A 27989-nucleotide genomic window follows, 5' to 3' on the forward strand; every position below is an offset into this window, starting at 1 on the left:
AAAAGCGTTACTTAAAACAATGCAGCATTGAGAGTGTCGTCATTTGGGATGATCATAACACTACTATTTTCTATGATGAAGCGTTAATGCCCTCGCGTGAATATGATGTGTGATACATATCTATAAATATGTATGCACGTATGCGTGATATTCATACAGTGGCGAGAGTTAGGTTATACAATAACACAAGCACGTTATATAAGTGGGACGTGCGGCCGGCCAATCGGGGAGCTACTTTTGCGTCACGTGGTGCATTTAGGCGAATGGGACCATGGCAAATTGCTGCGAGAAGCAAACAAGCAGTGAGCTCCTTCACGTCTGGGTCGACGTCGAAAGCAGTCTGGGCTAACTTCTCTGTGGGCAAGGCAAAACAGCGACTTTTTCCTATTTTGTTTAAATTTGCTTTTCCAATTGAGGAGGACGTCTTGATAACTTTCGAGTCGTGTTGTCGTTCGAGACTTGGGATTTGTTCGTGGACGTCGCGTGCGAGTGGGATTGGAGCTGCTCGGTTGACATTTGCTCGCTTGTTAGCATGTTGCTAAGATGGCTCTTGTATTAACAACAACAACCGGGGTGATTTTTCAATGTAAATATCTTTAACGGTACCCCACGAGAAGTTATTGTCAAACTTGACTTCGTTTTTTTTTTTTTCTTCTTACGCTGCTGCTGGGTTCGGTGGATATTATTTTAAGCTTCTTATTCGCTAAACCTTCCCCCGGCTTCTTTTACTCGTTGAAAGAAATGGGGACGTAAGAATTTGGTGTGTTGAATCCAGCATAAATCCAAATTCACTTCCAATGGCAAGTACACGACCAGATTCGAGTGTTCGGTTGGACATCGTGAGGATGCGATTAGTCCTATAACGCGTAGGTTTTTTTTTTAGAATTTCAAATAGGTAAATAGTATTTTTTTTATTTTATTTTTTTATATTAATGATGGAGATCGAAATGCCGCTCCACCCGCTCACCCACCCGTCCGCCTTGGGCATCTGCCCCGAGATGCTCGAAGTGGCAGGGGAGGCCATTCGCGCCGGAGATTTCAACTTGGCCGCCGAGATCTACAGCTCGCAGCTGGCCGATCTCCAACAACCCGACCGGGGCTTGTGCCTACGCAAGGCCGATTCGTTGGTGCGCGCCGGGCGAATTTCCGAGGCGCTGGACTCGTACTGCGTGGCAGCCAGCTTGGGAAAGCTACGGCCGGAGGAGCTGCCACTTCTGGTGGAGAGCATTGCTCGGAGCCTCCGAGAGAAGGAGCCGGGCCTCCGGAGCACTGTTGGCGGCGATGAGGACGAAGACTCCGATGGGGGAAGCGTTGAGGACGACCCACTGGACTTGTTCTCGTGCGGTTTGTGCCGATGCCTGCTCCACGAACCTTCCACGGTGGAGTGCGGGCACACCTTCTGCAGGCGCTGCCTGGAGTCCGACTCCGTGACGGACTGTATGCTCTGCAAGCGAGCCCTGGCCCGCAAGGACGGCCTGCCAAACGGCCGCCGGCTGGACGTGGTGCTCGGCGGCCTGCTGGAGAAACTTTTCGCCACCGAGAGCCGAGCACGCGGGCTGTGGATCGACGGCGAGGTGCACTGGCAAAGCCGGAATCTGACGGAGGCCCTGCAGAAATACGACGAGGCGGTGGCATTAGGTAAGGAAAAAGGCAAACTTTTGAAATCTTTCATTATTTGCAACAAGTGACCTACTTTCACCCAGCTCAATTCAAGGTGTCACCAGCTGGTGGCGCTAGTGTGAGCTGTGTCCACACGGGACGTGTTATATGACTGCCCCCCCATCATTACCTAACAAGCGCACATTAAATCGACTTTATTGATAGTTTATCAAGTGGTTCTCATTCATAAAATACACCTCAATTAATATTTTAAAAAATCACTAAAAACATTGTTAAATGGTGAAATGTTGCTTGAATTCCATAACAGACTGATCCCTTTTGTCTATTTTTTTAAATGCCAGTTTTATTTCATATTTACCTTATTAGTGATGAAAAAAATTTCTCTAAATAATGGGTTTTATGAGCGATTCTTTCATTACAATATCATGTTATGCACATGTTAAAAACAAACTCCTGTTACGTGACATTATTTTTTTTTTGCAGCCTTACAAATGAAGTGTAATGTATTCTCAAATCGATGAATGGGAATTTCTGGATAGATAGCACTTAACGAGGTTAAAATCAGCATTTCTCAAAGAGATGACGTGATGGCCAAAATAGCAACTGGCCAACATTTGACAGTAAATACAAGCCAAAAGGATGTCTGTATAAAAAAAAATGCTTTTCTAAAAGTGACACATTAACTTGCATCGTAATGATATGCTGTGGCACAGCCAGACAATAAGATTGCCTCGTTTCTGCGTAATCGGAGCCCTCATATGTAAATGTTTCATAAGTGCCGGCACGTTGGGTAACATTCAGGTCACGCATCTGAAGATGATATATAACCAATCCATGATGCACGGCATGAGTCACACGTGGGCTGGCTCCAGTTCCCTTTGTCCAGGCGGAACAGAAAACACACTGGCTCTTCTGGTCCCACTGGACGGATGCGATTTGGACCATGAGACAGTCTGCTCGTCAAACTTGACGTCATCTTCAAAAATACACAAAAACACAATTGTGGTGTCCTGCTTTTTCTTTGGACTTTTCGTTCTCGTCGGCGCCACAGAAGAACGTTTTCAGATTTCAAAACAAAACATCACCTTCAGCGAGTTCATCATAGACATGTTCCATCGCTAGAAATGTTTGATTTCAAACGGTACAAGCAGTGCGTGCGCCAGCCGTTCACATCGCGCCGGACTTCCCAAAATGACTGAAGGCGTACGACGCGGCCAAATGGCCAAGCGTCTGTTTACGACACGGATCGACTGTTTGTTTGCCTGGCCTCGCTCCACGGTGGTGGCTGGGAAGGAAGCAGTCAGGCTGGCCTTGGCGGGCGATGATTGCAGCAACATATGAGACACCTCCTGTCGTTTTACTCGCGCCGCTCGCACGCACGTCACTGCTCATTCACCAAAGGGCAGGCTCCATTTTGGAGGATTTCGCACAAACCTCATTTGATTTCATCTCATTGTAAATCCCAATGACATGATTCCAAACAAGTTTAACTTTAGTTTGTTGGCCCTCAAATTTGCTTTATTTCTCTTGATACCCAACAAGATTTGAAACCCCCACAGATACACCAGACTTCAAGTTGTGGCAAGATGGTTGCATTTATTCTGATTTTTTATTTATTTTTATTTTTTTCCCTACTGGCCATCCACGTGAGGCCTCCTCATGTCACGTTACACGCTCCAACTGGCCTACTTCTTGCCTTCCCACTTGACCCGACTCGCGTGTTTGTGTATGCAGTGCCATCTTCAGGCCGCCTACTGTGCCAGCGGGCTGAACTGCACCTGGAGATGAACAACGCCAGTCAGGCGGTGCAGGACGCCAGCAGCCTGTGCCGGATCAAACCTCTCTGGCCAAAGGTGAGACAAAATCCAGTCGTGCCGTTCCGGACACGAGAGCGTGACATATTTTTTATCGGAGTGGAGCTCATTTTCATATGCAACACAACAGGACCTTACTATCTGATTGGTTTGCGTGTAGGCTCACTACCTGAAGGCCACCGCACTCAGCAAAGCATCGCGCAACGACGAGGCCCTGCAGGAGTACTTCCTGTGTGTGGCGCTCAAACCTAAATGGACCAAAGTCAGACTGGAGGCTCAGAAGGTAATCCCTTTGTCACACCATCTTTTTGACCACCGGCGGCCGTACTAAAAATGTTCTTTTTTTTTTTTTTTCAAATGCAGGTCCTGGCTGAGCTTTTCTCCTCCGTGTTTGAGAAGCAAGATATGCCCACGCCCCTGCACCCCCTCCAAGGTGGGGTGGCCTCACGCCCCATCAAGCCCCCCGCGCTGCTGAGAACCCTCAGGCCCCTTGCACAGAAGCCCGCTTCATCATCAAAGGTGAAAAAAAAGCAGAAAATGAAAATAATTCCCCACAATTTACAAGTTTTGAGTGTTGCTTGTAACTCAACAAATTGTTGACCCAAATCCACATTTCTCTGTTCTTGATTCCAAACTGCTCATCCATCCTCGTTACTGATTCTTTCTTTTTCTGTCTAGGACTCTGACTTGAGTGTGACAAAAAGCACCTTGGCGGACGAGTCGTCTTCCAGACCGCGGGAGCCGTGCGCAGCGCCGGCAGCCGATAGCAGCGGCGCCGGCAACAAGAGCCTGGCTGACATCCTGGCCTCCGTACCCACGCCAACCGCCGGCCTTAAGAGGAAGCCTAGTGACGACGGCTTCTTCAGCCCTCCTTCCAAGCTGCTCAAGCGTGGTAAGGACATCACCCAAAAAAAATGCATTGAGATGTCTGGAAGGGGAGCTCTCCGGGTTTTAAAAGGTCCGCCCACTTATGCAGGCGAGTCCAGCGACGTCAAGCCGGCGCCGGTACTCGGGGGCAGAGTGGTTCCCGCCGACCTGTTGGACAGCGGCGACATGGAGTGTTCACTCTGTATGAGGTGAGGGACTCGGCAGCTTGGTGCCGCACGGGAGAAAATTGACACTCGGCGCACTTGGCTAAACGTCACGGCGGTCGTCTCCCAGGCTGTTCTACGAGCCGGTGGCCACGCCCTGCGGACACACCTTCTGCCTCAAGTGTCTGGAGCGCTGCCTGGACCACAACCCCAACTGCCCTTTGTGCAAAGAGAACCTATCCGAGGTGACGAGCCGTCCTTTTCAGCTTAGCCGCACTAAATCTACAAGAGCTAACAATCGCGAGTGCTTTATGTCCGCACGCCTTATCGAAAACATTGTCTCACCTTGCCCCCCCCCCCCCCCCCGGCAGTTTTTGTCCACCCGAGGCTACAACAAGACGCTGCTGATGGAAGAGGTGCTGCAGCGCTACCTGGCCAGCGAGTTAGCGGAGAGGAAGAAGATCCACGAAGAGGAGATGAAGGAGCTCTCCAAGTGAGTTTCACCCAGCGGAGATGCGAGCCTCTCGCTACGAGCGCTCGATTTACGCAAATTGCTCTCGCTCTAGCCTGAACCAGGAAGTGCCCATCTTCGTGTGCACCATGGCCTTCCCCACCATCCCGTGCCCGCTGCACGTGTTTGAGCCCCGCTACCGCCTGATGATCCGCCGCTCCATGGAGACGGGCACCAAGCAGTTTGGCATGTGCATCGCCGACGAGCTCAAAGGCTTCGCCGACTACGGATGCATGCTGGAGGTGGGTGGGACCTCCGCTCATATTGATTCCTCCTAGTGTTCCGAAGCAATCTCAACAAAGTTTGTTTGTCTCTCCAGGTCCAAGATGTGAAGTTTTTCCCCGACGGACGCTCGGTGGTGGAGACCATCGGGGTGTCTCGCTTCAAAGTCTTAAGTCACGGCCAGAGAGACGGCTACCACACTGCCAAAATTGAGTACCTTGAAGACAAAAAGGTGGGTGGGGCTGCGTCTCAACAATTCCCCCCCCCCTTCCTGCCAAAATAAAAAAAAAAAGTTTGATTGGAATCATAATGTGGCGTGGTTCATCGCAGGTGGAAGGTGAGGAGCTGGGCGAACTGCTGAAGCTGCACGACGCCGTCTACGAGCTGGCCAACAGCTGGTTCACGTCGCTCAAAGACGATATGAAAACGCAAATCGTCAGTCACTTTGGACACCTGCCCGGCAAAGTCCCGGACCCCCAGGTGAGAACGCCGGCTACCCGAAATTTTTGTCTTACTTTAAGAGGCTCCTGTTTTTTTTGGTCGCGGTTTGAATTTTTTGGCGTCGTGTCTTTTGCTTAGTCGAGCGGCAGCGGCCCGGCGTGGTGCTGGTGGCTTCTGGCCGTGCTTCCGCTGGAAAACCGGGCCCAGCTCACCATCCTGTCCATGAGCGTCTTGAAGGACCGGCTGCTGGCCATCCGAAAAGTCCTCATCTTCGTCATGCGCAAGAGGCCGCGGTGAGGACGGGCGGCCGTAACGCAATACTTCTGCACAACCCAGTCAATCGAGTCACTTTTTTTTCTTTTTCTTTTTTTTTTCCTAATGTCATTTGCGTGTTATTGTCGTCCAAATTTCCGTTTGCCAATGTGCCGCCGCCGCCGCAGCAGCTTCTTCTGTTTCATGTCACCGTTGGCTTTGTCTTCTGCTACTGGCCGTTTAGCCTAGGGAACTAGCTAGCACACGATATCTTCCGCAGCCCAAGCTCAAGGCTACTTTGTGTTGTAGCTAAGGCAATACTCGGTATGAACTTTTAGTTTCGAAACTCCTCTTTCGATTTGGTTGAACCCTCGCCACTGCCCGATTAGGTGTAACTATCTATCGCTATATGAGATAAGCACTCTTTTATTTCAACTGTACAGACAAAGAAAAAAACTCGGAATGTACATAATCGTATTTGCTCGGCACATCACATATCAGCGCTAGCTCTTGTTTTTCTCCCAACGGCGGCGGCGGCGGCGGGTAATGCGTTTTGGCACCCCCTTCCTCTCTTCTCTGGTGTTGCAGTTCTACTGTTGACGCTTGAATGTGAGTTGTCAGTGTTCATGTAACACGGAGGCCTTTTTCCACATCTTTGCGTGTGCGTGAGTGTGGCTGAAGCGTTTGCGAAAGACTTCCTGAATGTGTTGGTAGCAGCATTTATTCATGATTATTTTTTAAACTCCAGAACACTTAAAAACGTGTCACTTTGCACTCGCTTTGCTGTTTGATTGATGCCTGGAGATAAAAAAATGGTTGGTTATTTGAAGCTAAAAAAAAATATAAAAAAATAAAATACAGGCGAGTGTGGTTTTAAATGACTAGAGAGAATGTTCCGGTGAAAAAGGCTAAATGTACCGTAGATGTGCTTTTTCTTCTGTCCTTCCAAATGTTTGTGATCTCCTCCGTCTCTTTCATGGGCGAGATTCTCAACATGCTGCATTACCCTGCAATTATTTGTAAAGGGAGATCTTGTACTTATTTTTTATTGCCAATAAATGAAACCAAATCATGATTCATGTTTTTTTTTGTTTTTTTTTCAAAGTCTCATTTTTAAGTGATTCTTTGTTCATCAACTTTGCAAATAGCTGACAGTATACAAATTTGGTAGTTGGTCTTTAAAGGATTCCTGCAAATGAACAAAAATGGCTGACTTTCTGTTTTTCCAGACATGTCATCAAAGATACTAAAAAAAAGAAAGAAAAAAAAAGGGGTTGGGTTACTCTAATTCTTTTGTGGGTCCCTTCCTCAGAAATACTACATTTGGTGGCGTCACGAAAACTTTTCTTCACACAGAACACTTACATTAAATGGCCACATGAGGTCAGTGTTGTCTCACATAAGGTGATAAGATTGATGTGCGAGGTTCCAATTTTTTTCTATCTATCTGTCTGTCTGTTATCCAACATCCGGGTTCTTTCTGGATGAGGGAAGCAAGGGGGGGCGGGCTAATCAAGGGGATGCGGCCGGAGAGAGAGATGTTCAGCGCCGATTCCGCTCTGGACTCTCAGTCGGTATGTAGCGGGGACAGAACGAAGCCATTGAGAGAGCCGCGTATGGCGAGGATTTAACGCCACGAGAACAACAACTGGCGATGAAACATTCTCCGTCGGCTTGAAGGACACTAAAAAAAAAAACCGCCATTTCGCCCATATTCGCCTGTTTTTTTTCCTCGTTTTAAAAATGGCGAACGACTCTCCGGCCAAAAGCCTGGTGGATATCGACCTGGCATCCCTGCGGGTAAGTGGGAGGATTAAGAACACCTTTAATCCCGTGAATACAATTTCAATCAAAATAATTCAACGATGTTTGTTGGCGAGGTTTGTAGCTAGCCTCCTCTTCTTTGTCTAATCCCCGCCGCTATATATGTGTTTGTGTGTGAGGCCAAGTCCGAACGGGCGCCGCCGGCCTTGGCATCAAACACACCCTTTGCTCAATTACAGCTCCGTTAACTCAGCATTGGGCGCGCTTGTTTCGTCCCATAGGATCCTGCTGGGATTTTTGAGCTGGTGGAAGTCGTAGGAAATGGCACCTATGGACAAGTATACAAGGTTAGTGTGTGTGTGTGTGTCTCATCCACGCCCCAGTTGGATATGGTGTGCACGACCTCCATTTGCAGTGATTTAAGAGATTCCATCCCCTTGACAGGCTTCACAGCGCCATTTGCATGGGCGGTGTTTGTGCATTTGTCCTCGCCTTGGTGCCCCTGTATGCATGCTCAGTGCTCCGTGATGGATGTAGACCCGCCCCTTTGTCGGTGCGCCTACGGTCATTGCGATACAGTGTCGATACACTGGTGTAGGACGCCCCCCCCCCCCTTTTTTTTTCTCTGGACTTTGATATCGTGATGTATCGTAGTTGTTTTCACACTTAATATGTAAATCAATATCTTGATAGTGGCCTGTAGCGACTGATTGAGCCCCCCCCCAAAAAAAAAGTTTATGCCACTTTACTTTTGTGAAGTTGCTCAACTCATTTCATCCTAGTTCCCCAGACAGATGGCAGCAAAGAACTACTTTTGTCTAAGTGGAATTCCTCAACTCACTTCGTCTTAGTGTCTTTGGTGCCGCAAGCTGGTGACAAAGCACTGCCCTTGTCAAAATAAGTTTCTCAACTCACTTCAAAATACTAAAATGAGTCATTGCAGTGAGAATGACATAAAACCTTCCTCAATTGAAATTTGTTCTTGAACATTTAATTGACAAAATGGACGAAAAACAAATCTTGGATGTTTTGAGTTGAGCTCCTCAGGATTCCGTGAGTCACGCAATGTTTTTTCTTTTTCCTTTCTTTTTCTCGCCTCTTTGCACTCATCTGACCCAGAAACTGAGAAACGTGACAGGATGGGGAAAATATTGGAAAAATAAATATCAGGGGAAGCAGAAGTGGAAATTATACGGAAAAGTTACACGTCATCAAAGTAATAACACCAGTCTAAAAAAAATGCCGTCTTCTTTCCAGAGAACCATTGGGTAGTTTTTAATGCACACCCGGCGGGTGGTCTGGGAATCCCCCCCGTAACTCGCAGAGGAACCCGTCTAACCTAGTTTATGACTTTAATCCCACACTAAATAGAAAAGGTAATTTTTTTATTACATGCTTGCCAAGAAGTAGCAAAACTGAGAAAGTTGTCAACACGCTGCTGTTTAATGACAAACAAAAAAGCAAATGAAAGAATGCTAATGCTAACTTCAGCAATGTATTGGCAACTCATGGCAACTTAATACTCAAACTATTTATAAGAATGTTACTCCTTCCACACGGAGCCAAATTGTCTTTCACACAGAATCCAGCAATGGCAGGGATATTGTAAGCTTTCACCCAGCAGCACAGCTTCCTGCTATGAATTTTAACAAAACGGATTTAAGATACAAAAAAGAAATGTAAGAAATAACATCACAGCCGTAAAATTGAAGGGCCATCTGCCCCTTTCACACATAATCCAGCAAAGACCGGATATGGCGTGGTGACACGGTGTCCCATATTCAATTTTCTTAGGACGTTTTGGAAAATGTGAAGCATGCTGCGTGTGCAGTAGATACAGTAGATACCTACCGGACAGTATAATAATAGTTATTAGTTGTGTGGGAAAATCTACAAAACAGTGGAGTTACCTGGACTCACGCCAGGCTTGCTCTCAGACGTTCCGGCTATTCAAAGTGGGGCCGTCGTTGGCGTCTGTTGTGACCTTTTCTCACAAAGGAAGTGAAGCCGCCACCACCACAACAACCGTGAGCCGGGACCTTTCTCTGCTCTTATCTTCCGTGACCTTTCAACTGTATAGCATCACACAGGAAGTGGACTCTGCATAGAATCGGCACGGCAAATGTTTTCGCCGACCGAGTGGATAAATATTAGCTTAGCCATTAGCTCTCGTCAACGCCCCCGCCTGTCTTTCCAAAACATTTTTGCAGGTTTGCTACTTGGCGACCAAACAGCGGCCGAATTTCTTTTGGCCAAATTTTCACCTCAGTAACGGCTAATGGTGTGAGTTGTGTAAAGGTTAGCTTTTTGTGCGTTGTTAAGACGACTGGAAGAGTAGGATCCTGTCTGAGCTGTAAGTGTGACTGTTAATAAATGGGCGCTTAACCACGCCCCCCCCCCCCCCCCACACACACACACACACACTCTACGAATAACACCCATCAGGGCTTATTACAGACCCCCACCCAACCCCAAGGCCTCATGCTACGTCTAGTCCAACTCCTTAGTGACGGTTGTTCATCTGTCTGAGCTGGTGTGTGTGTGTGTGTGTGTGTGTGTGTGTGTGTGTGTGTGTGTGTGTGTGTGTGTGTGTGTGTGTGTGTGTGTGCGTGTGCGTGTGCGTGTGTATTACTGTACGGAGGCCATCTGCCGCTCGTCATTTCATGGGGCTGTTTACCATAGATTGTTTATGAAAGCTAGGCTAATGCTAGCAACACATTGATTATGCCTATGCTTAGGCTAGTCTCCAAATGTTTTGAAGGGTCCGTGTACAGCTAGCATGTTAGCTATAGAGGCAGCCACAAATTCAGGCATTGTCATCACCATGCATAATCATAATGCACTGTTTATATAGGCAGAAAGCAGATACATCTGTGTTAACGTTAGAAACCGCGAGATATCGTTTTATGCCAGATGTGAACTAGCCTACTCTCCAATAGCTATTGAGATTCGCCAATACGCCAAGTGGCAAACAAGCTAGCCTTGCCAGTCGTTAGCAACTATAGCCAGCCATTTTGTTAATATGATTGATGGATGTCTTTTTCGTGAAGCTGAATATGTATCTTGGGTTTTAACGTGAGCGATGCAAGATGAACTAGCAGTATAAATACGAGCACTTTGACAATCGCCGGAGTGCTAATTTTAGTAAGGCTAGGTGCGTTCACAGCTATATATAGATTATAACATAGGGCCTTTATTTTTTTCCTGGTTGCCATGGCAACGTACAGTGCCACTATAGTACCGTATGGCTCGTGTGTGTTGTGTAACCGGCGACCTCATTATTGTTCGCGTTTGTTTTCATCCACTTTGACTGGGCTGGTTCTGGTCAGTCACATGACCGCCAATCCTGCTACGCTATTGGCCCCCGGCGCTCAGCCCCCTAGAGCAGCTGACCGGGATGCGGTCCTTCCATTGGAGCAGAGATTGTGAGAGCGCAAGCCCTCCTCCTGTCACCGGGCAGACTCTGCCGGCTTCCCGCCAGGTCTGTGCTGTCATGCTGAAGAAACTTCAGGCGAGAGTCTTTTGGTTGCCGTGGCAACGCGTCGCCCGACTCCTCCGAACGCCCACCGAGAACGCAAAATTGAGCCATTGTTTATATTTATGTGTGATGAGGCCCTTTCACACAAATACACTGCAAAATGATGTTTGTTAGATTGGAATTGTGATGCAAGACCTTTTTCATGCAAATAGCGTAACATTTTGATCATTCATTATTCTCAATTCCCTAAATCGTTCTTTTTGCCGAGTGCTTTTATCGCGGTGGAAAAAATTCCCACCAACCTCCATGCTCGTGTTTACTTTTAAGCTTTCAGCATTTAGCCTCGTCCCCCCCCTTCCCCTCTCGCTGTAGGTTAAAACCTTGTCTATTTTTAGCATAGGGTGGCACGGCGGAATTGTGGGTCAGTATGTTGCGGGAGGGGCGGCGACACCGTCAAATGCACACGCTGTCATCGCCGCCAAGGCCGGAAGAAATTCACGGACAGAATGTGGACGTGTTGCCAAAGCGCACTGTTGTGCTAATATTCTGCAAAGTAGCTAACGCTGTATAAAAGCGACACTGACTGTCACAATTTTGGGACAAGCAACAGCGAACAAAAAAACTATTAGTAGATCTTTTCAGTGTTGAGGCCCCCCGTTATCCGATCCTCGCCAGCTTTTTAGTATTTCCACCATGTTAATTACACGCGCCTCACCCTTCCTTTCTCGCCGTCACTTGACCCTGTATTTACCCCCCCCCCCCCTCGAACCCCCTTATTACCCCCGCGGGCCTTTTTGAAGGAATGCGATGAAAGTGCTCTCGTGGAACGTTCCGGGCGGTCTGCCTCTGGCCCCGCCCGCGACGCCGAGTGAATATAGGATGTATTTAGCCTCAATGTAAACGACGGTCGTCGACCGCCAACTTCCTGTGTGTGTTGGCATCTGTCTGCCAGCTGCTTCCCGTCGAAAAATGTTAAACAGCAACCAAAGACACTCAACATAAAGTCAAATGTCCTCAATCACCCCAAACTTAGGCCTTACTGCCAAATATGTGTGTTTTTTTTTTTTGTTCAGGCCAAACAAAAGTCCTTTTTTTGTTATTCAAAGCCAAACCTTTGGCTGTGTGAAACCAAGCGTTACCGTAGCAACAACACTGACCACAAAGCTGGCGTCATTGATATTTACGGGCGACATTCAAGCAGAGAGACAAACACCTTTGCCGACCGAGCCCTTCAAACTATGACCTAAGAGTTTTGAATGAAGTTGATTCAAGACCGAATCGTCTTTGATGTCGACAAAAGCTTCTCTTGGACTTTTGATGCTAACAGGAAGTATATACGTTTGAGCAAAAATGTTGTGACGGCATCTTGGAGAAGCTAGTTTGAAAAATACAGCTGCCCAAAGTAGGCCGGCGGCCTCCCCGACACAACGCAGACACGCCTGACCACGTGGACGCACCGACTCGCTCCACTGCTCACACGTGCCATCCAAACTAGAGACGTCTGACATGACGACATGGCTCACTGCACCAGCGGCACACACGCGGGCGGATAATCATCTGTTAGCATTAGCGGGATGGAGGAAAATGTCATATGGCGCTTGGTTGAATCTAATATTTTTGGAAACATCCAAGGCAATCTTCAATAAACATCATTTAGAAAAGATTCAATGAAGGTCTTGAGGCCGACTCACTTCATTCACAGATGCTAACGATCTAATTGAGTTAGCCGCCTAGCTTGATATCGCACCTCCCCTCTTAATTGAGATTGGCACTGTTGACTTTAAGCAGCTTCGGCCATCCGTGGATTAGTCAAATGTCGCTTGCTTCTTTCTGCTGCATGGGGGAGGGGGATTCTGAGACTCAGGGTGGGGGGGCAAATCTCCAAAACTACATTGAAACATATTAGCCCACACAAGCCCCCCCCCCCTTGTGGAAGACAGCAGTGGTAAAATCCAGCTGTCACAATAAATCCAATCTTACTCTAATTTCTGCAGTTTTGACAAAGCAATAGTTCTGACGTGGCTTTTTGAGACTTTTTTTTTTTTTTTTTGTCGCTCTCGCTACGTCAATGTTGCTAAATTAAACTGGGTTGGGACTGACCGCTGTGATAGCATCTCCTTTGGCTTCCCCTTTTGTGTTGCATTCAATTAGCTGGCTGTTATTAGCCTCCATGTATCCTTGTCCCAGGCCACCGATTGTGACTGGCTAGCAGGATTTAATAGTGCGCTATCTCTGATTCGTATCTCCTCAACATCATCGCTAATGAGCCTCAGCCAGGCAACGAACGACAAGTTTCCGGTCGAGAGAAGAACCCAGCGACGCTAAAATTAGTCCGCTAGCTCGCTACGTTCTGGAAAGTTGCACCCGCGGCCAGAATGTCGTCGCCGTACTACGACGGGATCCTATGACACCAAGTAAATCCCTCATCCCTGCTGTGCGTGTTGTCTTCTCTTGCATTACCTCAGCCGAGGAAAGGCTCGTTTTGTTTCTTTAAGGGAGATCTTTTTTTATTCTTCTTATTTTGCCAACCCAATAGCTTTCTGAAAGTGAGGCCTTGTGTTTGTATTTGTGTGTGTGTGTTTGTGTTTACATGGCCGCTTGCACCTGGCCTCTTGTCTATGATTCAAAGCCCAAAGGGGGCTCAATAAAGAAGACCTTGTCCCTTCTAAAATCACTCCGTCGCACACTCTCTCAGATGCCAGTGTGTGTATGTGTGTGTGTGTTTTAAAAAAAAAAAATGACACCACTGCCCTGGCATTTCCTTTGGCATCCAGCCCCACTTCCTGGTCTTCATCCTATCTGCATTAAATCTAGTACACAAACAGTTGCCTTCATTTGCGCTCATCAATTTAGCCATAGCGTGACATCAGGAAAATGCTAGGACTAGCGTTTAAGAACAAAACAAAAACAAAAAAAAACACTTTCATGGTCTTCTCGCTTCTTCCTGCGTTTAGCACGAAGTAAACACCGTGGATTCTTAGCCGTTAGCGCGTTGACGACTCCGCGTAAAGTGACGGTCGGGGTTGTTTCAAGTCGGTTGCGGTCGGTTGAGCAAGCGCAAAGTGAAGCCAAGCACTGTGAGTAAATCAATTCATGGACAGCTGCCCATGTGACCCTTTCAAGCCGCCACGCTGCTGACTGAGCGCTTTTTGTTCTCCGCCTGGCGACAACGCTTACACACAGACTCGGTCTGTCTGTCTGTCCTTTTTATGACTGGAAGTAACGTCCAAGTTTGTTCTTGTTTTCGCCCTCGTTTGTTTTCTTATTTGAAATACAGAGCACGGTGGAAAATCCTATTAGCGCTTTTTTGTACCCATTTTGCCATCTTAGCATAGCAACATTTAGCACGTATTTCACCGTTCATTCGTTTATGCATTCAGCCTGACATCCGTATCCACGTGTCCGTCCTTCCGTCCGTTCGACGCCCGTCCTAACAACAAAAGGTCCATAACATGGCCTAGCATTCAGCTGAACACATTTAGCATCTGTCCTAATTTGCGTCCTGGCCGATTCTTGAGCATCCATCCCAGCACGTGTCCTAACGAACGTCCTCGTTTCCAGCGAACAAAGAACGAAGAGGGGATGATGTCACGCCTCAAGAGTCTGAGTGTTTTCGAATTATTACAGCCTGTGAAGTCACCGCACGGCCACACGAGCGCCCGCCCTCCCGCCCGTTCATTTCAAACGAGCAATGTTTTTCTTTTCCCCCATTGCAAGAGTTAGGATTGGCATCGCTGCATTTATTTTGGCTTGAACTTTATTCCGAATAGGCAGTAAGCCAGGGAAAGGGCGCGTGTGTTTTTACGTGTCCTCGTGTGTATGTGCACATGACGTAGCGGCAGTTTGCTCTATTTGTTATTTCTGCTGTTTTCTTTTTGCTGTCGAAACTTCAATGCCTTTTCGGCCTGCTTCTGTTTGGCGTTTTTCAGCGCTTTGCTAACTCTGCCGCGTTGTGTTGTCTTGTGATTCCTGATAATAAACTTGTGATCACAAAATAAAGAAAAGCTTATTGATCCGCCTTCACAAATATTTTTTCTGGTGTCCTCAAAACCAAATCGAAAGACAAATCTTTATTTTATTTTTTTTTTTAAGTTCATTATCATGATTTTTAATGGTTTGTTTATTTGTTGACATTTTTTCTGCTCTTGCTGTTCACAGGGCCGACATGTCAAAACAGGACAGCTGGCGGCCATTAAGGTCATGGACGTCACAGAGGTGAGTCACATATTTGATTTTGATTCATTTAGAAATTGTCCACGGATGCTTTTGATTCGACAGAAATGTTATGCTAAAATGTTGAACGTCAGAATTAGGAACATACTAAAGGCGCCCGGGAGATCGTGCGGTTGTGTTTGTCTTTTGAACTTGACTGAGTTTCATTTTGCTGTGTGTTTTGAGCACGTCGGCATGCTCTGACCCACATTCCACTTCCTCTTCTATAACGGGACGGGAAGACACACACACACACACACACATGCACGCAGAGTCAGAATAAAACACACTTGTGGTGGTATGCACTTTCCAGCTGTGGTGCGTTTGTTTTTGTCGTCATAAGGGGTAAAACACAACATCAAGACAGTAGTGCTTATCTTGTCCATTTTTTTTTTTTACCTCCTTGGAAAGGTTGATTAGAAGCGTCACGAAATCACAATCCATTATTTTTTTCCGCAGTAAATAGAAATAAAAAAAAAACATTCTTCACCTCTGCTCTGTGGCGAAGAAGAGCACTCAAGTCAAAGGGAACCAAATGGAGGCCACATTCATTGGCATGATTGAGTGTGGGATGTGCATGTGCACACACACACACACACACACACTAGATGACATCATCACGACTTGACTCCAATGTGTCTGGTGTCCTTGGACGTTAGTCGTTCATTCAACCGACCGAGTCACGTGGCGTCTTCGCACCACATAAATGGAGGCCGACCGAGGTTAATAGATGTCAAAAAATAAAAGGACGACCTCGAATGTCGGGCGTCGAGGACTCCTCGGACGAGAATGAACGACATAAGCGGAATGTTGGCCCGCTGGGGAATGCTGCGGCTTCTTCCCACACACCAAAACATGCACTTTAGTCATTCACATGACAACAGACAGGATAGAAATAGACACTTTTCTCCCCCAAAATGACAGAGTGCAGATTGCATGCCCGCTCACTAGTTGGCGACGTAGCCAAGCTCTGATGATGAATGATTTGTAAATAAACATCCATTTTTCATTTTTAAGGAGGGTTTGTTCATTTCAGTTGAGTTATTATTGTTATTTTGACTTTAGATTTTTACCAATATATTTACAAAACAGAATTTAGCACCTGTCTTTCTCCTTGCAATACTTGATCCCAATATTTTCCTGAAACTCAGGACGAAGAGGAAGAAATCAAGCTGGAGATCAACATGCTGAAGAAATACTCGCACCACCGCAACATCGCCACTTACTACGGCGCCTTCATCAAGAAAAGTCCGCCTGGACACGATGACCAGCTATGGGTACATTTCTAATCATACGACAAAATCAAACCACCAGAACACGTTAGATTTCTTTATCGACATTGACGGCTTTATTTTCAGACTTCCTGGAGCGGTCTCACTCTCACTTAGAAATGTAGCGTCATGTTTTGTTGCCTTTCTCCAGCTGTCGTAGTGGCGACCTCGTTTACGAGGCTCCCACTAAACTGTCAATGCGCGTCTTTCGCAATCGGACGGAACATGCCAGAGCTGAGGGATCAAAGCGGCCCTGTCACACGCCACACGGCTCTCAGTCTTTCGGCACTCCCGGTGTTCTCCATCTCACGAGGCTTCCCTCGTGTCTGTTCCAGCTGGTGATGGAGTTTTGCGGGGCCGGGTCCATCACGGACCTGGTGAAGAACACCAAAGGCAACACGCTGAAGGAGGACTGGATCGCTTACATCTCCAGGGAGATCCTCAGGGTCAGGAAACATTTCCTGTCCTTCTCACAAACCTCTCCTTTTGTTGGTTTTCTTAGGCATTTGTTCTTTTCCAGGGCTTAGCTCACCTTCACGCCCATCACGTCATCCATCGGGACATCAAGGGACAAAATGTGCTGCTGACGGAGAATGCTGAAGTCAAGCTGGGTATGGAAAAACGGCTTGTTACATGATCAGCTAGCTTTCCGACAATCCAAGTGAACCCCAACGTTAATGTGATCAATGTGTCAACTGAGATGGTTCCATGCTAACACGCCACCTGTTGCTATGCTAACATATAGTAGCAACATGAGTCGACGTTGTGGTTTCTACAGTCTTCTATATCAAGACCAATTATGCTATCCAAATGCTAACGTGTTAACAAATCCTGACTTTGCCGCCGCCGCAGTGGATTTTGGCGTTAGCGCTCAGCTGGACCGAACGGTCGGCCGTCGGAATACCTTCATCGGAACGCCGTATTGGATGGCTCCAGAAGTCATTGCTTGTGACGAAAACCCGGACGCCACGTACGACTACCGGGTACGCATCCCCGCCGTAGACACGCTGCCCTAAACTTCAATTTGCCAGATTTTTCCTAGATTTCTTTTTTTTGTTTGTTCTTTCCTCCAGAGCGATTTGTGGTCTTGCGGCATCACAGCCATCGAGATGGCGGAAGGGGCTCCACGTAAGTCATAAAAGGCTTTCTCTTTGGAAAAAGCTCGTTCAAGATGCACAACAGTTGGACTCATTTTCTCTTGTGTTTTTCCACAGCGTTGTGCGACATGCATCCCATGAGGGCGCTCTTCCTCATCCCCAGAAACCCTCCTCCAAGACTCAAGTCGAAAAAATGGTGGCCCTTCTTTTCATTCTTTGAACTGAAAATGAACCGAAATGGTGACCGGACGACTCTGCTCACAGGTCCAAGAAGTTCTTCAGTTTCATCGAGGGCTGCCTGGTGAAGAACTACACGCAGCGGCCCCCCACCGAGCAGCTGCTCAAACACCCCTTTATCAGGGACCAGCCCAACGAGCGCCAAGTGCGCATCCAGCTCAAGGACCACATCGACCGCACCAAAAAGAAAAGAGGGGAGAAGGGTGAGGAGAATTGGAAAAAAAAAAAAATTACACAGCCTAAGACACTTTGTTCAAAGTTCGTTGTCCCAAGAGACATTTTGAAAGACAAATGCATTGTCTAAAGACGTGTTAATATTGTTCTTCGCAGATGAGACCGAGTATGAATATAGTGGCAGTGAAGAAGAGGAGGAAGAAGCGTCAGAGCAAGAAGGAGAGCCGAGGTAAGAGGATCTGACTCTGACTCTGAAACTACTGCTAGACCTTTTGTCTGAGCGAGATGGACGGTGCAAAACGTTTGCCTTTTTAGTCATAGCGTCTAGGCCAGAGAGTGGCGGCCAAATTTGATGACTTCTCATAAAATACGAAACTCAAATCATGTTTTCAATATGCAGCCCCTGAATGAAGCCAGTTTCACCTAGCAACGTGAACTTCAGTAGACGTGGCTATCATTTGGTATTTTAGTTCATTTTTACAATTTTTAGGGGTTCTTTGAATGAAAAAAAAATATATCAGCTCTACTTAAAAACTTTATGACCATCATAAGTCAATCCACTTTCTGTGGCCTTGGTGATTTCCAGGAGGTCCAATGAATATTTTGAAAATTCTTCACAAAGCGACCAATTCCAGATGAACTTGGCCTGGAGATTTTGCCTAATTTACTGACAATGACAAAGTTTTAGAACTGGCGGTGAATTGGGAAATGTTTTCTCTTCATTTCGGTGGCTTGGCAGCTCCATCGTCAACGTGCCGGGAGAGTCGACGCTGCGTCGGGATTTTATCCGTCTGCAGCAGGAGAACAAGGAGCGCTCGGAGGCCATGCGCCGCCAGCAGCTCCTGCAGGAGCAGCAGATGCGAGAGCAGGAGGAGTACAAGCGCCAGCTGCTGGCCGAGAGGCAGAAGCGCATCGAACAGCAGAAGGAGCAGCGGCGGCGGCTGGAAGAGGTTAGCCGACGCACGGCATTTTGTTTGAACTTAAAATGACCAAAAACTTTTTTTTGACACATTTCAATTTCCCACAGCAACAACGTCGCGAGCGCGAGTTGCGTCGTCAGCAGGAGCGCGAGCAAAGGCGGCGCGAGCAGGACGACAAACGGCGGGCCGACGAGTTGGAACGTCGCCGCAAGGAGGAGGACGAGCGGCGGCGGGCCGAGGAGGAAAAGCGGCGGGCCGACAGGGAGCAGGTACGAAGACTCGTGCAAAATGGCCAAAGGTTAACCACGCCGTACTCACGCTAGCGCCTCCTACGGGTGGGCAGGAGTACATCAGACGGCAGCTGGAGGAGGAGCAGAGGCACCTGGAGATCCTGCAGCAGCAGCTGCTACACGAGCAGGCCATGCTGCTGGTGAGTCACACATTTTCAAAACCATGTATTCTGATTGATGTCCACTTTATGAAAAATGATGACTTCATTTCACCATTTTACTGTCTTCGGGATCATTTCAAACATTCATGCTTACTATTTGACAACTTTTAAGCGTGTCAATGAAACAAGAAAAAAAAAAAACGACGAGTTACTTCCTCTCGAGTCAGCTTTGATATTTTTGGAGACGTCAGGGGAGTCGTTGCCGGTGGGGGTCGGCAAGGGCATTCCCAGACTCGGTTGAGAGCCCCTCGGCGATGATGTCACCAGGAAGTCAGTCATCCCGCAGGAAAGGCTTCTCCGTCTTTTCATTCCAGATGTGGCTGAGCTTAAGTCGTCTTAGTCGTAGTAGGTTGACTTAAGAGGAGCTCGCTCGTGATGTAGTCATTACGTGACGCGGAGGTTGGGTAGGAAGCGAAAGTTAGTTTCCCATCATGCCGCTCTGTAACGTTGCGGAACATTCTTTGGCTCGATGTTGCCACTCAGGAGTACAAATGGCGAGAGTTGGAGGAGCAACGGCAAGCCCAAAAGCTCCAGAAGCAGCTTCAGCAGCAGCAGGCCTACCTGCTGTCCCTGCAGCACCAACAGAACCTGGACCCCAGTAGCCCTAAATGCGACCTTAAAAACCCAGAGCACAACACGCAAGCGGAAAACATAAGGGTGACTGAATCCGAGTCGCTCGCAGAGGTGAAAATGCTCAAAGCGACGTCAGGATGAAGCTTTCCTTTTTTTTTTTTGCTTGGGTTGTGCTGCTGGTGCTGGCGCTGCTGCTGGTGTGGGAGCTAATGCTAACTATTAACAAGGCTAATTAATGACTTATCTAATTGTGTGTTTGTTTTTTCTTTTTGTGCTAGACAGTAGTAGAAAGTCTCGCACGTATTTACAGTCAAACTCCTTTCTAAATTGGATCCTAATGGTGTGCTGGAACAAACCATCTCTGCTCTTGGAACGAGGGTTGACTAACAAATGATTTCTAATGCCTTCAAATTGATGCTTCCTATTTGCGTCTTCTCCAGGCTGACGAGCGCTACCGGAAGAACATTCAAGGTTCTCCTCAGTCGGCGCAGACCAAAGCGCCTGTGCCACCTGTGCCGCCACGGTCCGAGTCGTCTTACCCCAACGGGAACGCCGAGGCCATGCAGCGACCTGTGGAGGCACAGGTAAAAAAACAAAAACAAAAAAAAAAAACACAACTTCACTGGAATATCTATGTGGTCGAGTTTGTGTCCTTTGTTTAGCTTTTTGTCACTTGAAACCGTCAACCTCACCTTTGCTCTTTCAGCTTCAGCTCCTCTTCTTGATGTTCTGGATGCTTGCGGATTCCTTCTAACCTATTTACTGCTTTTCTAAACTTCTTCTTCCCCCCGCCCCCCACAAGATCCAAGGACAACCTTTCTGGAAGCTTCTGCATGCTTACCCTTCCCACCAAATGTTTTGTTTGTGTCAAGGTGCGGGCCCTAAAAAGCGGCGGCGGCGGTGTCGCGCCGCAGCCGCCCGCTAGCGCCGTGTGTCGCTCGCACTCCTTCAGCGAGCCTCACCGTCACCCTCCATCTTCATCATCCTCATCGTCACCCTCCTCATCATTGGCGTCACACCACGCACGCGCTGACGCGCAAGCCCACCCTCAGAGTAGACCCCATCAAGCGGTAACCCCTCCTTCTGCAGAAGTACCACCCAGGGTAAGCACAGGACAGATGTAGTGGAAAAAGCGCGCTCGTGGAATGGCTAATAATTGCATTCCACATTGCTTTAGGGAAATAAATACTACAAACGAAAAAGAAATGAATAAAAAGCACCCAAAATGGCGCATTAAAAAAATCACATTTAATCAATGGATGATAATGCATAATTACATTTTGTTACAAATAATAATGGATTAAAATCAAGAAATAATCATTCCATCAGGAGGCAAGCATTCATTTAAAAAGGGTATGTATGGAAAACTGATCCCAAAAATTCCTCGACTTGTCCTGGTTGGCAGCAGCTCCACTAACCGGCCTGAATTTTTCTCATGCACGGCTTCTCTTGCATAATTTGCGGACTACAAACACGGCCGGGCGCTTTGACGAGGGAAAGCGGAATATCTTGTTGCTTCCTCGGGCATTTATGTGAGGATGAAACGGTGAATGCTTTCGTCACAAAAAAGGTACCCGTCAGGACGACGTCCCGCTCGCCGGTGTTGCCGAGGCGAGCTTCGCCTCATCGCCACAGCAACGCGCCGCACGCCGGCCCCGCTGTCAACCGCAACGCCGGCAGGTAACGAACAGGTCTTTGTGAAAACTCTGAAATCAACAGAGGGACTAGAAATTATCCACAGGGTGCTCCACCATGCACCAGCAACCGTGACCGTGCCTTGTCTCCCGGCCGTACAGTGCGGCCGAGCCTCGGCTGTTGTGGGAACGCGTGGAGAAGATGCTTCCCAGGTCTTCGGGAAGCGGGAGTGGCAGCAGCGGAGGCTCCAGCGCAGGCTCCAGCGCAGGCTCCGGTTCCTCCAGCAGCTCGTCCAGCAACTCCAGCTCGCAGGCTGGCTCTGGAGAAAGGTTCAGGGCCCGCTGTGAGTGCTAACAACACACGTGTGTGCCGATGCTACAAAATGACCCAAAAAAGTCAACATGGACTTTTTCTTTCCCCCTCCCGTCCGCACCTCGTTCCGTCACACCAGCCTCCTCCAAATCTGAGGGCTCGCCCCTCCAGAGGCCGGAGAACGCAGGGAAAAAAACAGAGGAGAGGCCGAGGCCCGGAAGACCAGCGGTGAGCGAGGGGCTAGCCAACGAGCTGACGTAGATCCTAGAGCACGTAGATCGAGCGGCGCTCTTTTCCTCCCCACTAATAACGAGAAACCCGTTGGACTGTCCTGTCCTGTGCTTGGCTCTGGTCTTCTGTAACTTTTTTAACCATGTGTCAATTCCTAGCCATTTTTCAACTTCTAGTGCTCTTTGGGCTTTGTTCAAAGTTGACATATGGTAGAAATCGCTATTCTAGCATTTTAGGGAAGTTATCGCAATTTATCAAATTCCTACAGTCCCAATTTTTTGTAATTTATTTATTATTATTTTTTATCACCATAAGTCAGCTAGTAGATATTTTACCATGCGTCAACTTTGAAAAATGTCCTTCTCCCACCTGACACTTTGAAGTGTTTTTCTTGTGTCCGTCAACTTGCTGCATTGTTGTTTAACCATGTGTCAACTTCTAACGCTCTTCTCATTGTCGGGGAATCACTTGTTAACTTTGCTTTTCACAGCTCTGCCGCTTCATCTTCTGGCTTCCTGCCTTGGAGTAACCCCGCTTCCTGTTCTAACAACTTCTGTTTCCTGCTCATTGAATCTAAAACTTCAACCTATGTTTTTGTGTTTTTTTTTTAACCCAGCAGGACCTGACCGCGCTCGCCAAGGAACTCCGTGCGGTGGACGACGTCCGCCCCCCCAACAAGGTGACGGACTACTCGTCTTCCAGCGACGATTCGGATACCACGGATGATGATGACGACGAGGAGGTGGACCAGGAGGGCGGCGAGGAGTCCACCTCGGGCCCGGAGGACTCCCGAGCTGTGTATGTGTGCCACGTATTTTAGACCAGCATTGAGAGGATTTCGAATCGCTACTATTTATTGTTTTCTCCCCGGCAGGTCGTCCCGGCTGAGTAACGGCGAGACAGAGTCGGTGAAGACGATGATCGTTCATGATGAGGGCGAAAGCGACGCGGGCTCCACGCCGTGCAAAAACAGTACCTTGGTAGTCCGACAGGTAACCACGCCCAAAACCGTTCGGCGCATGCTTCATGTTTGCATAGTGATCTTTTTTTTTTTTTTATGTACACATTTGTTCATTGCATCCTCCCCCCGGTGTCTGTCCTGCTTCATGTTTGCATGCTTGTGTGGATTGTCTTGGTCTACTTTAAAACCTACGTTACATTCAAAAGCTTTTATTCACGCTTTATTGTTGCAGTGTTGGGATTATTTTATTCCCGTCAAATTACAATTCTCACATATTGTTTTTGTAAAATTAGAATTTCAGACCTTTTAAAAAGCAGCTGTGGCTCCGTCACTGTCCTCGGGCAAGACGCTGAACCCTAAATTGCCTCTAGTTTAGCAATCACAATGAGAAACTGTTCTCAATGACCTTACCCGTTGAAATAAAAATCAAATCAAAAAAAGTGCCGACCGACTTCTCACCAGAACGGATGTTACTAACCATTTAATGTAATCTGCATTGTTATTTTGTTTTTTTTAACATGAACTTGGCCTTTTGTCCCACCTACCTGTAGGGTAGCCACCATAGCATAGCTAACACCTTCCCTCCCCCCGAGCTGCTCCGTAACACGTGTAGCGGCAAAGTGGTGTACCCCTCTTTCTACTTCCAGAGCGAGCACAAAAAAAGGCCCGCCGGCTCAGCGTCCAGCCCCGGCCTCGCCCAGCACACCCCCACCCCACTTCATCACCAACACAATCACTTCCAACACCACCATCATCCCCACCACCATCATCAGCAGCAGCAGCAGGCCGAACGAAACGGCTTTGCCGGCCGCATCCACCTCCTTCCCGACCTGATCCAGCAGAGCCATCATTCCTCCCCTTCCTCCTCCCCGTCCTCCCCGTCCTCCTCCTCCACCTCCTCCGGTCTGGCCAGTCCCATCGCTTCTCCCCAAAGCCCCCTGGACAAGCTGGCCCTCCTCATCGAGGTACGGAACCGCTTTAGCCAACTGTTGGGGCAGATAAGATTGTGTTTGCGCCGTGACCTCAGCAACATGCATTTAGTCATGCTAACCAAATTGTCATGGAAAAGGTTCATGTGCAACTTTCGCCAGTAATGATTCATATTTAGTCTTAAAATAGTACTTCTTTGTTCAATCATTTTATTTGATTAAAATTCGACAGAAATTCCTAGGACAAAAGTGTACTTCATAAACTGACTCATGTACAATATCCCTCATAGCCATCAATATGAGGCACAGGGGGGCAGATTTGTGGTGAGTTTCAATCAATATTTAATTGATGTCCAAATATTGTCACAGTCTACAGAAGGAAGAGGATTAAGTAATATGTGTCCACCATTTTGTCCAAATCCACCATTTTGTTCGTACTCCTTGGAATGAACTGTTGTGTTGTGTATGCATGCGCCGGCAGCCTGATCATTTTACTTTTTTTTTTTTTTCTTTATTGTTGTCTTAATAAGTTGTCATGAAATGATTTGTTTTTTTTATCTTTTGTGGTTGTGCGTGCGCGCCCCCTGCAGAGTCAATCGAGCAACAACATGCAGAAACACAAGTCGTCGTCGTCGTTCACGCCGTTCATCGACCCGCGTCTGCTGCAGGTGTCGCCCTCGGCGGGCAGCGCCCTCAACAACGTCGGTAAGTTTGGAAACAGCAGAATTAAGATGATTTTTGTCGTCGTTCTCCCACATTGCCATTCCATTCTGCCTTATTTTCATGCTTCAAACGTCTTCCACATCATTTGTCTTTTTTTTTTTTTAGGCTACGGCAACGACGCTCGTCTGGCGGAGGCGCTGCGGGCGGACGCGTCGCGCAAAGGTTCCGTAGTCAACGTGAACCCGGTCAACACGCGCCCGCAGAGCGACACGCCCGAGATCCGCAAGTACAAGAAGAGGTTCAACTCGGAGATCTTGTGCGCGGCGCTCTGGGGTGAGAAGATGACTTGGAACTCTTTGTCATATTACGCAAAGATAAAAAAAAAAAAAAAAAAATTTTCTCTTACTATTCATTCTGGTAATAGTAAAATATTTGGCAACTTGTGAATTTTTTTTCTCTCTGTGGCAATGTTGCCTTGTATCGTATTTCATTTGGGTCATGCTATTTTGTAACATTTCAGGGGTGAACTTGCTGGTGGGCACCGAGAGCGGGCTGATGCTTTTGGACCGCAGCGGTCAGGGCAAAGTTTACCCGCTCATCAACCGAAGGCGTTTCCAGCAAATGGACGTGCTGGAGGGACTCAACGTCCTCGTCACCATATCAGGTACACGCACACGCAGTCGCGCACAAACAACACGCATGTTTCGTTGGCATCCTTTGAGTGCACATTTAGCCCGGTGTGACAACACACTTCGGATGTTGGGTCAATAATCGTCGGGCGGTGATGGCGTCACGTAACTTGGGTTTCCATCATGGAAGAAACCTAAATGCTCGGTGGTAGAGAAGTGCGCACGTCAAGGAAGCTTTCATCACCGTCGCCAGTGATGAATGTCGCCAGTCATGTTGTTGTTGTAATGGAGTGGCGTAGGCCACATTTTGTCGAAATGTGTCCGAAGCTGCAGCTGTCGATGTCGTTGTGTGACAAATCTCGCCATCTAGCAGTTTTTTTTGTAAGTTAAAAAAAAAAAGTCTGAAAATGTAAAGGTAAAATTATAACGTTTCCTCCCAAAATGACAAATTCAATTTTATCCCCCCCCTCCCATAAAATGATATATCTGCCTTTTTGTGAACGTCGTTCAGGTAAGAAGAACAAGCTGCGCGTTTACTACTTGTCGTGGCTGCGGAACAAGATTCTACACAACGACCCCGAGGTGGAGAAAAAACAAGGCTGGACCACCGTGGGCGACTTGGAAGGTTGCGTCCACTACAAAGTCGGTCAGTCCCGCAAGCCTCAGCCAAGTGTCAGGGCCACGCTTTTTTTTCGTTCTTGACTTTTCACTGTGACCCGCAGTCAAATACGAGAGGATCAAGTTCTTGGTTCTGGCCTTGAAGAACTCTGTGGAAGTGTACGCGTGGGCGCCTAAACCTTACCACAAGTTCATGGCCTTCAAGGTGAGAAGTAGATCCAGAACTTTTCAACTTTTTGGAAGTCATTCTTCAAAACCTTCATTTATTGATTGTGGTGCGCTCCAGTCTTTTGGCGAGCTGGTCCACAAGCCTCTGTTGGTGGACTTGACAGTGGAGGAGGGGCAGAGGTTAAAGGTGATCTACGGCTCGTGCTCAGGTTTCCACGCCGTGGACGTGGACTCCGGGGCGGTCTACGACATCTACCTGCCGACTCACGTGAGAAAAAAGGTTCTCCCTCTTGATAAAGGAGGCGGAGTGACACGGATGCTTTGCTCTGCGCAGATCCAAACGCACATCCAATCTCACGCCATCATCATCCTGCCCAACACGGACGGCATTGAGCTGCTGGTTTGCTACGAGGACGAGGGCGTCTACGTCAACACCTACGGACGCATCACCAAGGACGTGGTGCTGCAGTGGGGGGAGATGCCCACCTCCGTCGGTGAGACTTTTGAATTTCTGCGTTCTCCAAACGACTTGATGCAGATGTATTTTTTTCGCAGCCTACATCCGCTCCAACCAGATTATGGGCTGGGGCGAGAAAGCCATCGAGATCCGCTCGGTGGAAACGGGCCACCTAGACGGCGTCTTCATGCACAAGAGGGCCCAGAGACTCAAGTTCCTTTGCGAGAGGAATGACAAGGTGAGACGGGCAAAAGTCCTTCAATCGCCCCACACCCACATCCGCCTGCATTAAACTGGGACCGAGAAGAACAATTCATGAGAGCCCCCGGCTCCCTCCATCAAGAATGTCCAGTCACCATACCGTCCAAAATGTACTTTCATGTTGTGTTAATAAGTCACGCGTGTTTGGCCTCAGGTGTTCTTCGCCTCGGTGCGGTCCGGAGGCTCCAGTCAGGTCTACTTCATGACGCTGGGCCGAAGCAACCTGCTCAGCTGGTAGAGAGGTCTTCCCTCTTCTTCCTCCTCTAATTCCTCCTGCTCCTCCGCCTGGCCTTCGCTAACACTGGATCTCAGAAGCCGACCACCTCGACAACCGCAAACCCCCACTGGACCGCAACCGGACACGCGGACGAGGACTCCACCCACATACCCTTCCGTGACAGGAGGAAGGAGTCAAATGTGAATTCTGGAAGAAGGAAATCTCCCCCCCCAAAAAAAACATTTCCTGGTGCTCGTCATCGTCGTCCTCGTGGTTTCTCCTGGACTTTGAACGTCTTCTAACCGCCGGAAAAGTTTTAACCAGTCCGTGAATGTGTGTCAGTGTTCTCGTGTGACTGGGATGATGGATGGTGAGGAAGGTGATGATGATCATGATGATCATGATGATGATGATGAAGTCGTATGTCATCGTGATACGCAAAGTAGGCAGGGACAAAGGTCAAGAAAGGACAAAACAAAGTATTTTTCTTCATCCTCACACACACACACGAGCGTGAATCTTTGTGTTACCTTATTTGTTTTTATGATTAATAATATTAATATGATTATTTTCCAATGCACATTGACCCCCTTACCCCACCGTCTTGCTTGCTTCCACCCACAGAGGGCGACATGCTATCTGCGCAGAATGTGTGCATACCAAAAAAGAAGTCAATAAAGTGGTGTATGTACAAAACATATATTATGAATATTTGTGGAGGATGTGTTTATAAAGCATGAGATGATGATGATGATGATAACCTTTTGTTCCACATCTTTGCAGTTGGAGCCAGATGACAAACACATGACAATCTTCTTTCTCAACATTGTGACTTATTTT

General features: G+C 47.8%; 2 protein-coding genes across 9 annotated transcripts; both read left to right on the forward strand.

The window, feature by feature from the left end:
• The first annotated feature begins 278 nt into the window (after window positions 1-278).
• Window positions 279-6966, forward strand: lonrf2 (LON peptidase N-terminal domain and ring finger 2). Its single transcript, XM_085920965.1, has 12 exons — window positions 279-1638; window positions 3355-3473; window positions 3595-3717; window positions 3798-3953; window positions 4113-4326; window positions 4411-4510; window positions 4596-4710; window positions 4837-4958; window positions 5032-5218; window positions 5296-5430; window positions 5529-5678; window positions 5778-6966. Exons 1-12 carry the CDS (start codon window positions 933-935, stop codon window positions 5934-5936), a joined length of 2286 nt encoding a protein of 761 aa, XP_085777091.1. The 5' UTR covers window positions 279-932; the 3' UTR covers window positions 5937-6966.
• A 411-nt stretch (window positions 6967-7377) lies between these two features.
• Window positions 7378-27856, forward strand: LOC147051295 (mitogen-activated protein kinase kinase kinase kinase 4-like). Of its 8 annotated transcripts, XM_085920958.1 has the most exons (32): window positions 7380-7691; window positions 7937-8002; window positions 15292-15348; window positions 16497-16622; window positions 16952-17062; window positions 17137-17227; window positions 17469-17599; window positions 17690-17744; window positions 17831-17909; window positions 17978-18153; window positions 18281-18353; window positions 18864-19074; window positions 19152-19313; window positions 19388-19474; window positions 19979-20179; window positions 20509-20652; window positions 20941-21171; window positions 21639-21748; window positions 21865-22046; window positions 22155-22243; window positions 22863-23044; window positions 23121-23238; window positions 23855-24172; window positions 24727-24841; window positions 24965-25132; window positions 25320-25463; window positions 25940-26074; window positions 26151-26251; window positions 26333-26482; window positions 26549-26708; window positions 26770-26909; window positions 27087-27854. In XM_085920958.1, the coding sequence occupies exons 1-32, from the start codon at window positions 7635-7637 to the stop codon at window positions 27168-27170; spliced, it is 4254 nt and encodes a 1417-aa protein (XP_085777084.1). In that variant the 5' UTR covers window positions 7380-7634; the 3' UTR covers window positions 27171-27854. The 8 variants fall into 8 exon arrangements, with proteins under 8 accessions (XP_085777083.1, XP_085777086.1, XP_085777087.1 ...); XM_085920957.1 differs by having other exon boundaries at window positions 7378-7691; window positions 22866-23044; window positions 26333-26708; window positions 27087-27856; XM_085920964.1 differs by lacking the exon at window positions 19979-20179 and having other exon boundaries at window positions 23759-24172.
• The last annotated feature ends 133 nt before the right edge of the window (window positions 27857-27989 follow it).

The sequence above is a fragment of the Syngnathus leptorhynchus genome, chromosome 9 (assembly GCF_054491065.1).
Source record: "Syngnathus leptorhynchus isolate UIUO chromosome 9, UIUO_Slep, whole genome shotgun sequence".
NCBI classification, from domain to species: domain Eukaryota; kingdom Metazoa; phylum Chordata; class Actinopteri; order Syngnathiformes; family Syngnathidae; genus Syngnathus; species Syngnathus leptorhynchus.

What these genes read in the sequence shown, in the direction of transcription:
- LOC147051295 (XM_085920963.1), top strand. Translation starts at nt 7,635, where the DNA reads ATGGCGAACGACTCTCCGGCCAAAAGCCTGGTGGATATCGACCTGGCA. An exon ending in ACGCCACGTACGACTACCGG is followed by an intron (nt 17,600 to 17,689) that starts GTACGCATCCCC and finishes TCTTTCCTCCAG; the next exon opens with AGCGATTTGTGGTCTTGCGG. An exon ending in AAAGAAAAGAGGGGAGAAGG is followed by an intron (nt 18,154 to 18,280) that starts GTGAGGAGAATT and finishes TGTTCTTCGCAG; the next exon opens with ATGAGACCGAGTATGAATAT.
- lonrf2 (XM_085920965.1), top strand. Translation starts at nt 933, where the DNA reads ATGATGGAGATCGAAATGCCGCTCCACCCGCTCACCCACCCGTCCGCC. An exon ending in GAGTGTTCACTCTGTATGAG is followed by an intron (nt 4,511 to 4,595) that starts GTGAGGGACTCG and finishes GTCGTCTCCCAG; the next exon opens with GCTGTTCTACGAGCCGGTGG. An exon ending in GCAAAGTCCCGGACCCCCAG is followed by an intron (nt 5,679 to 5,777) that starts GTGAGAACGCCG and finishes TCTTTTGCTTAG; the next exon opens with TCGAGCGGCAGCGGCCCGGC.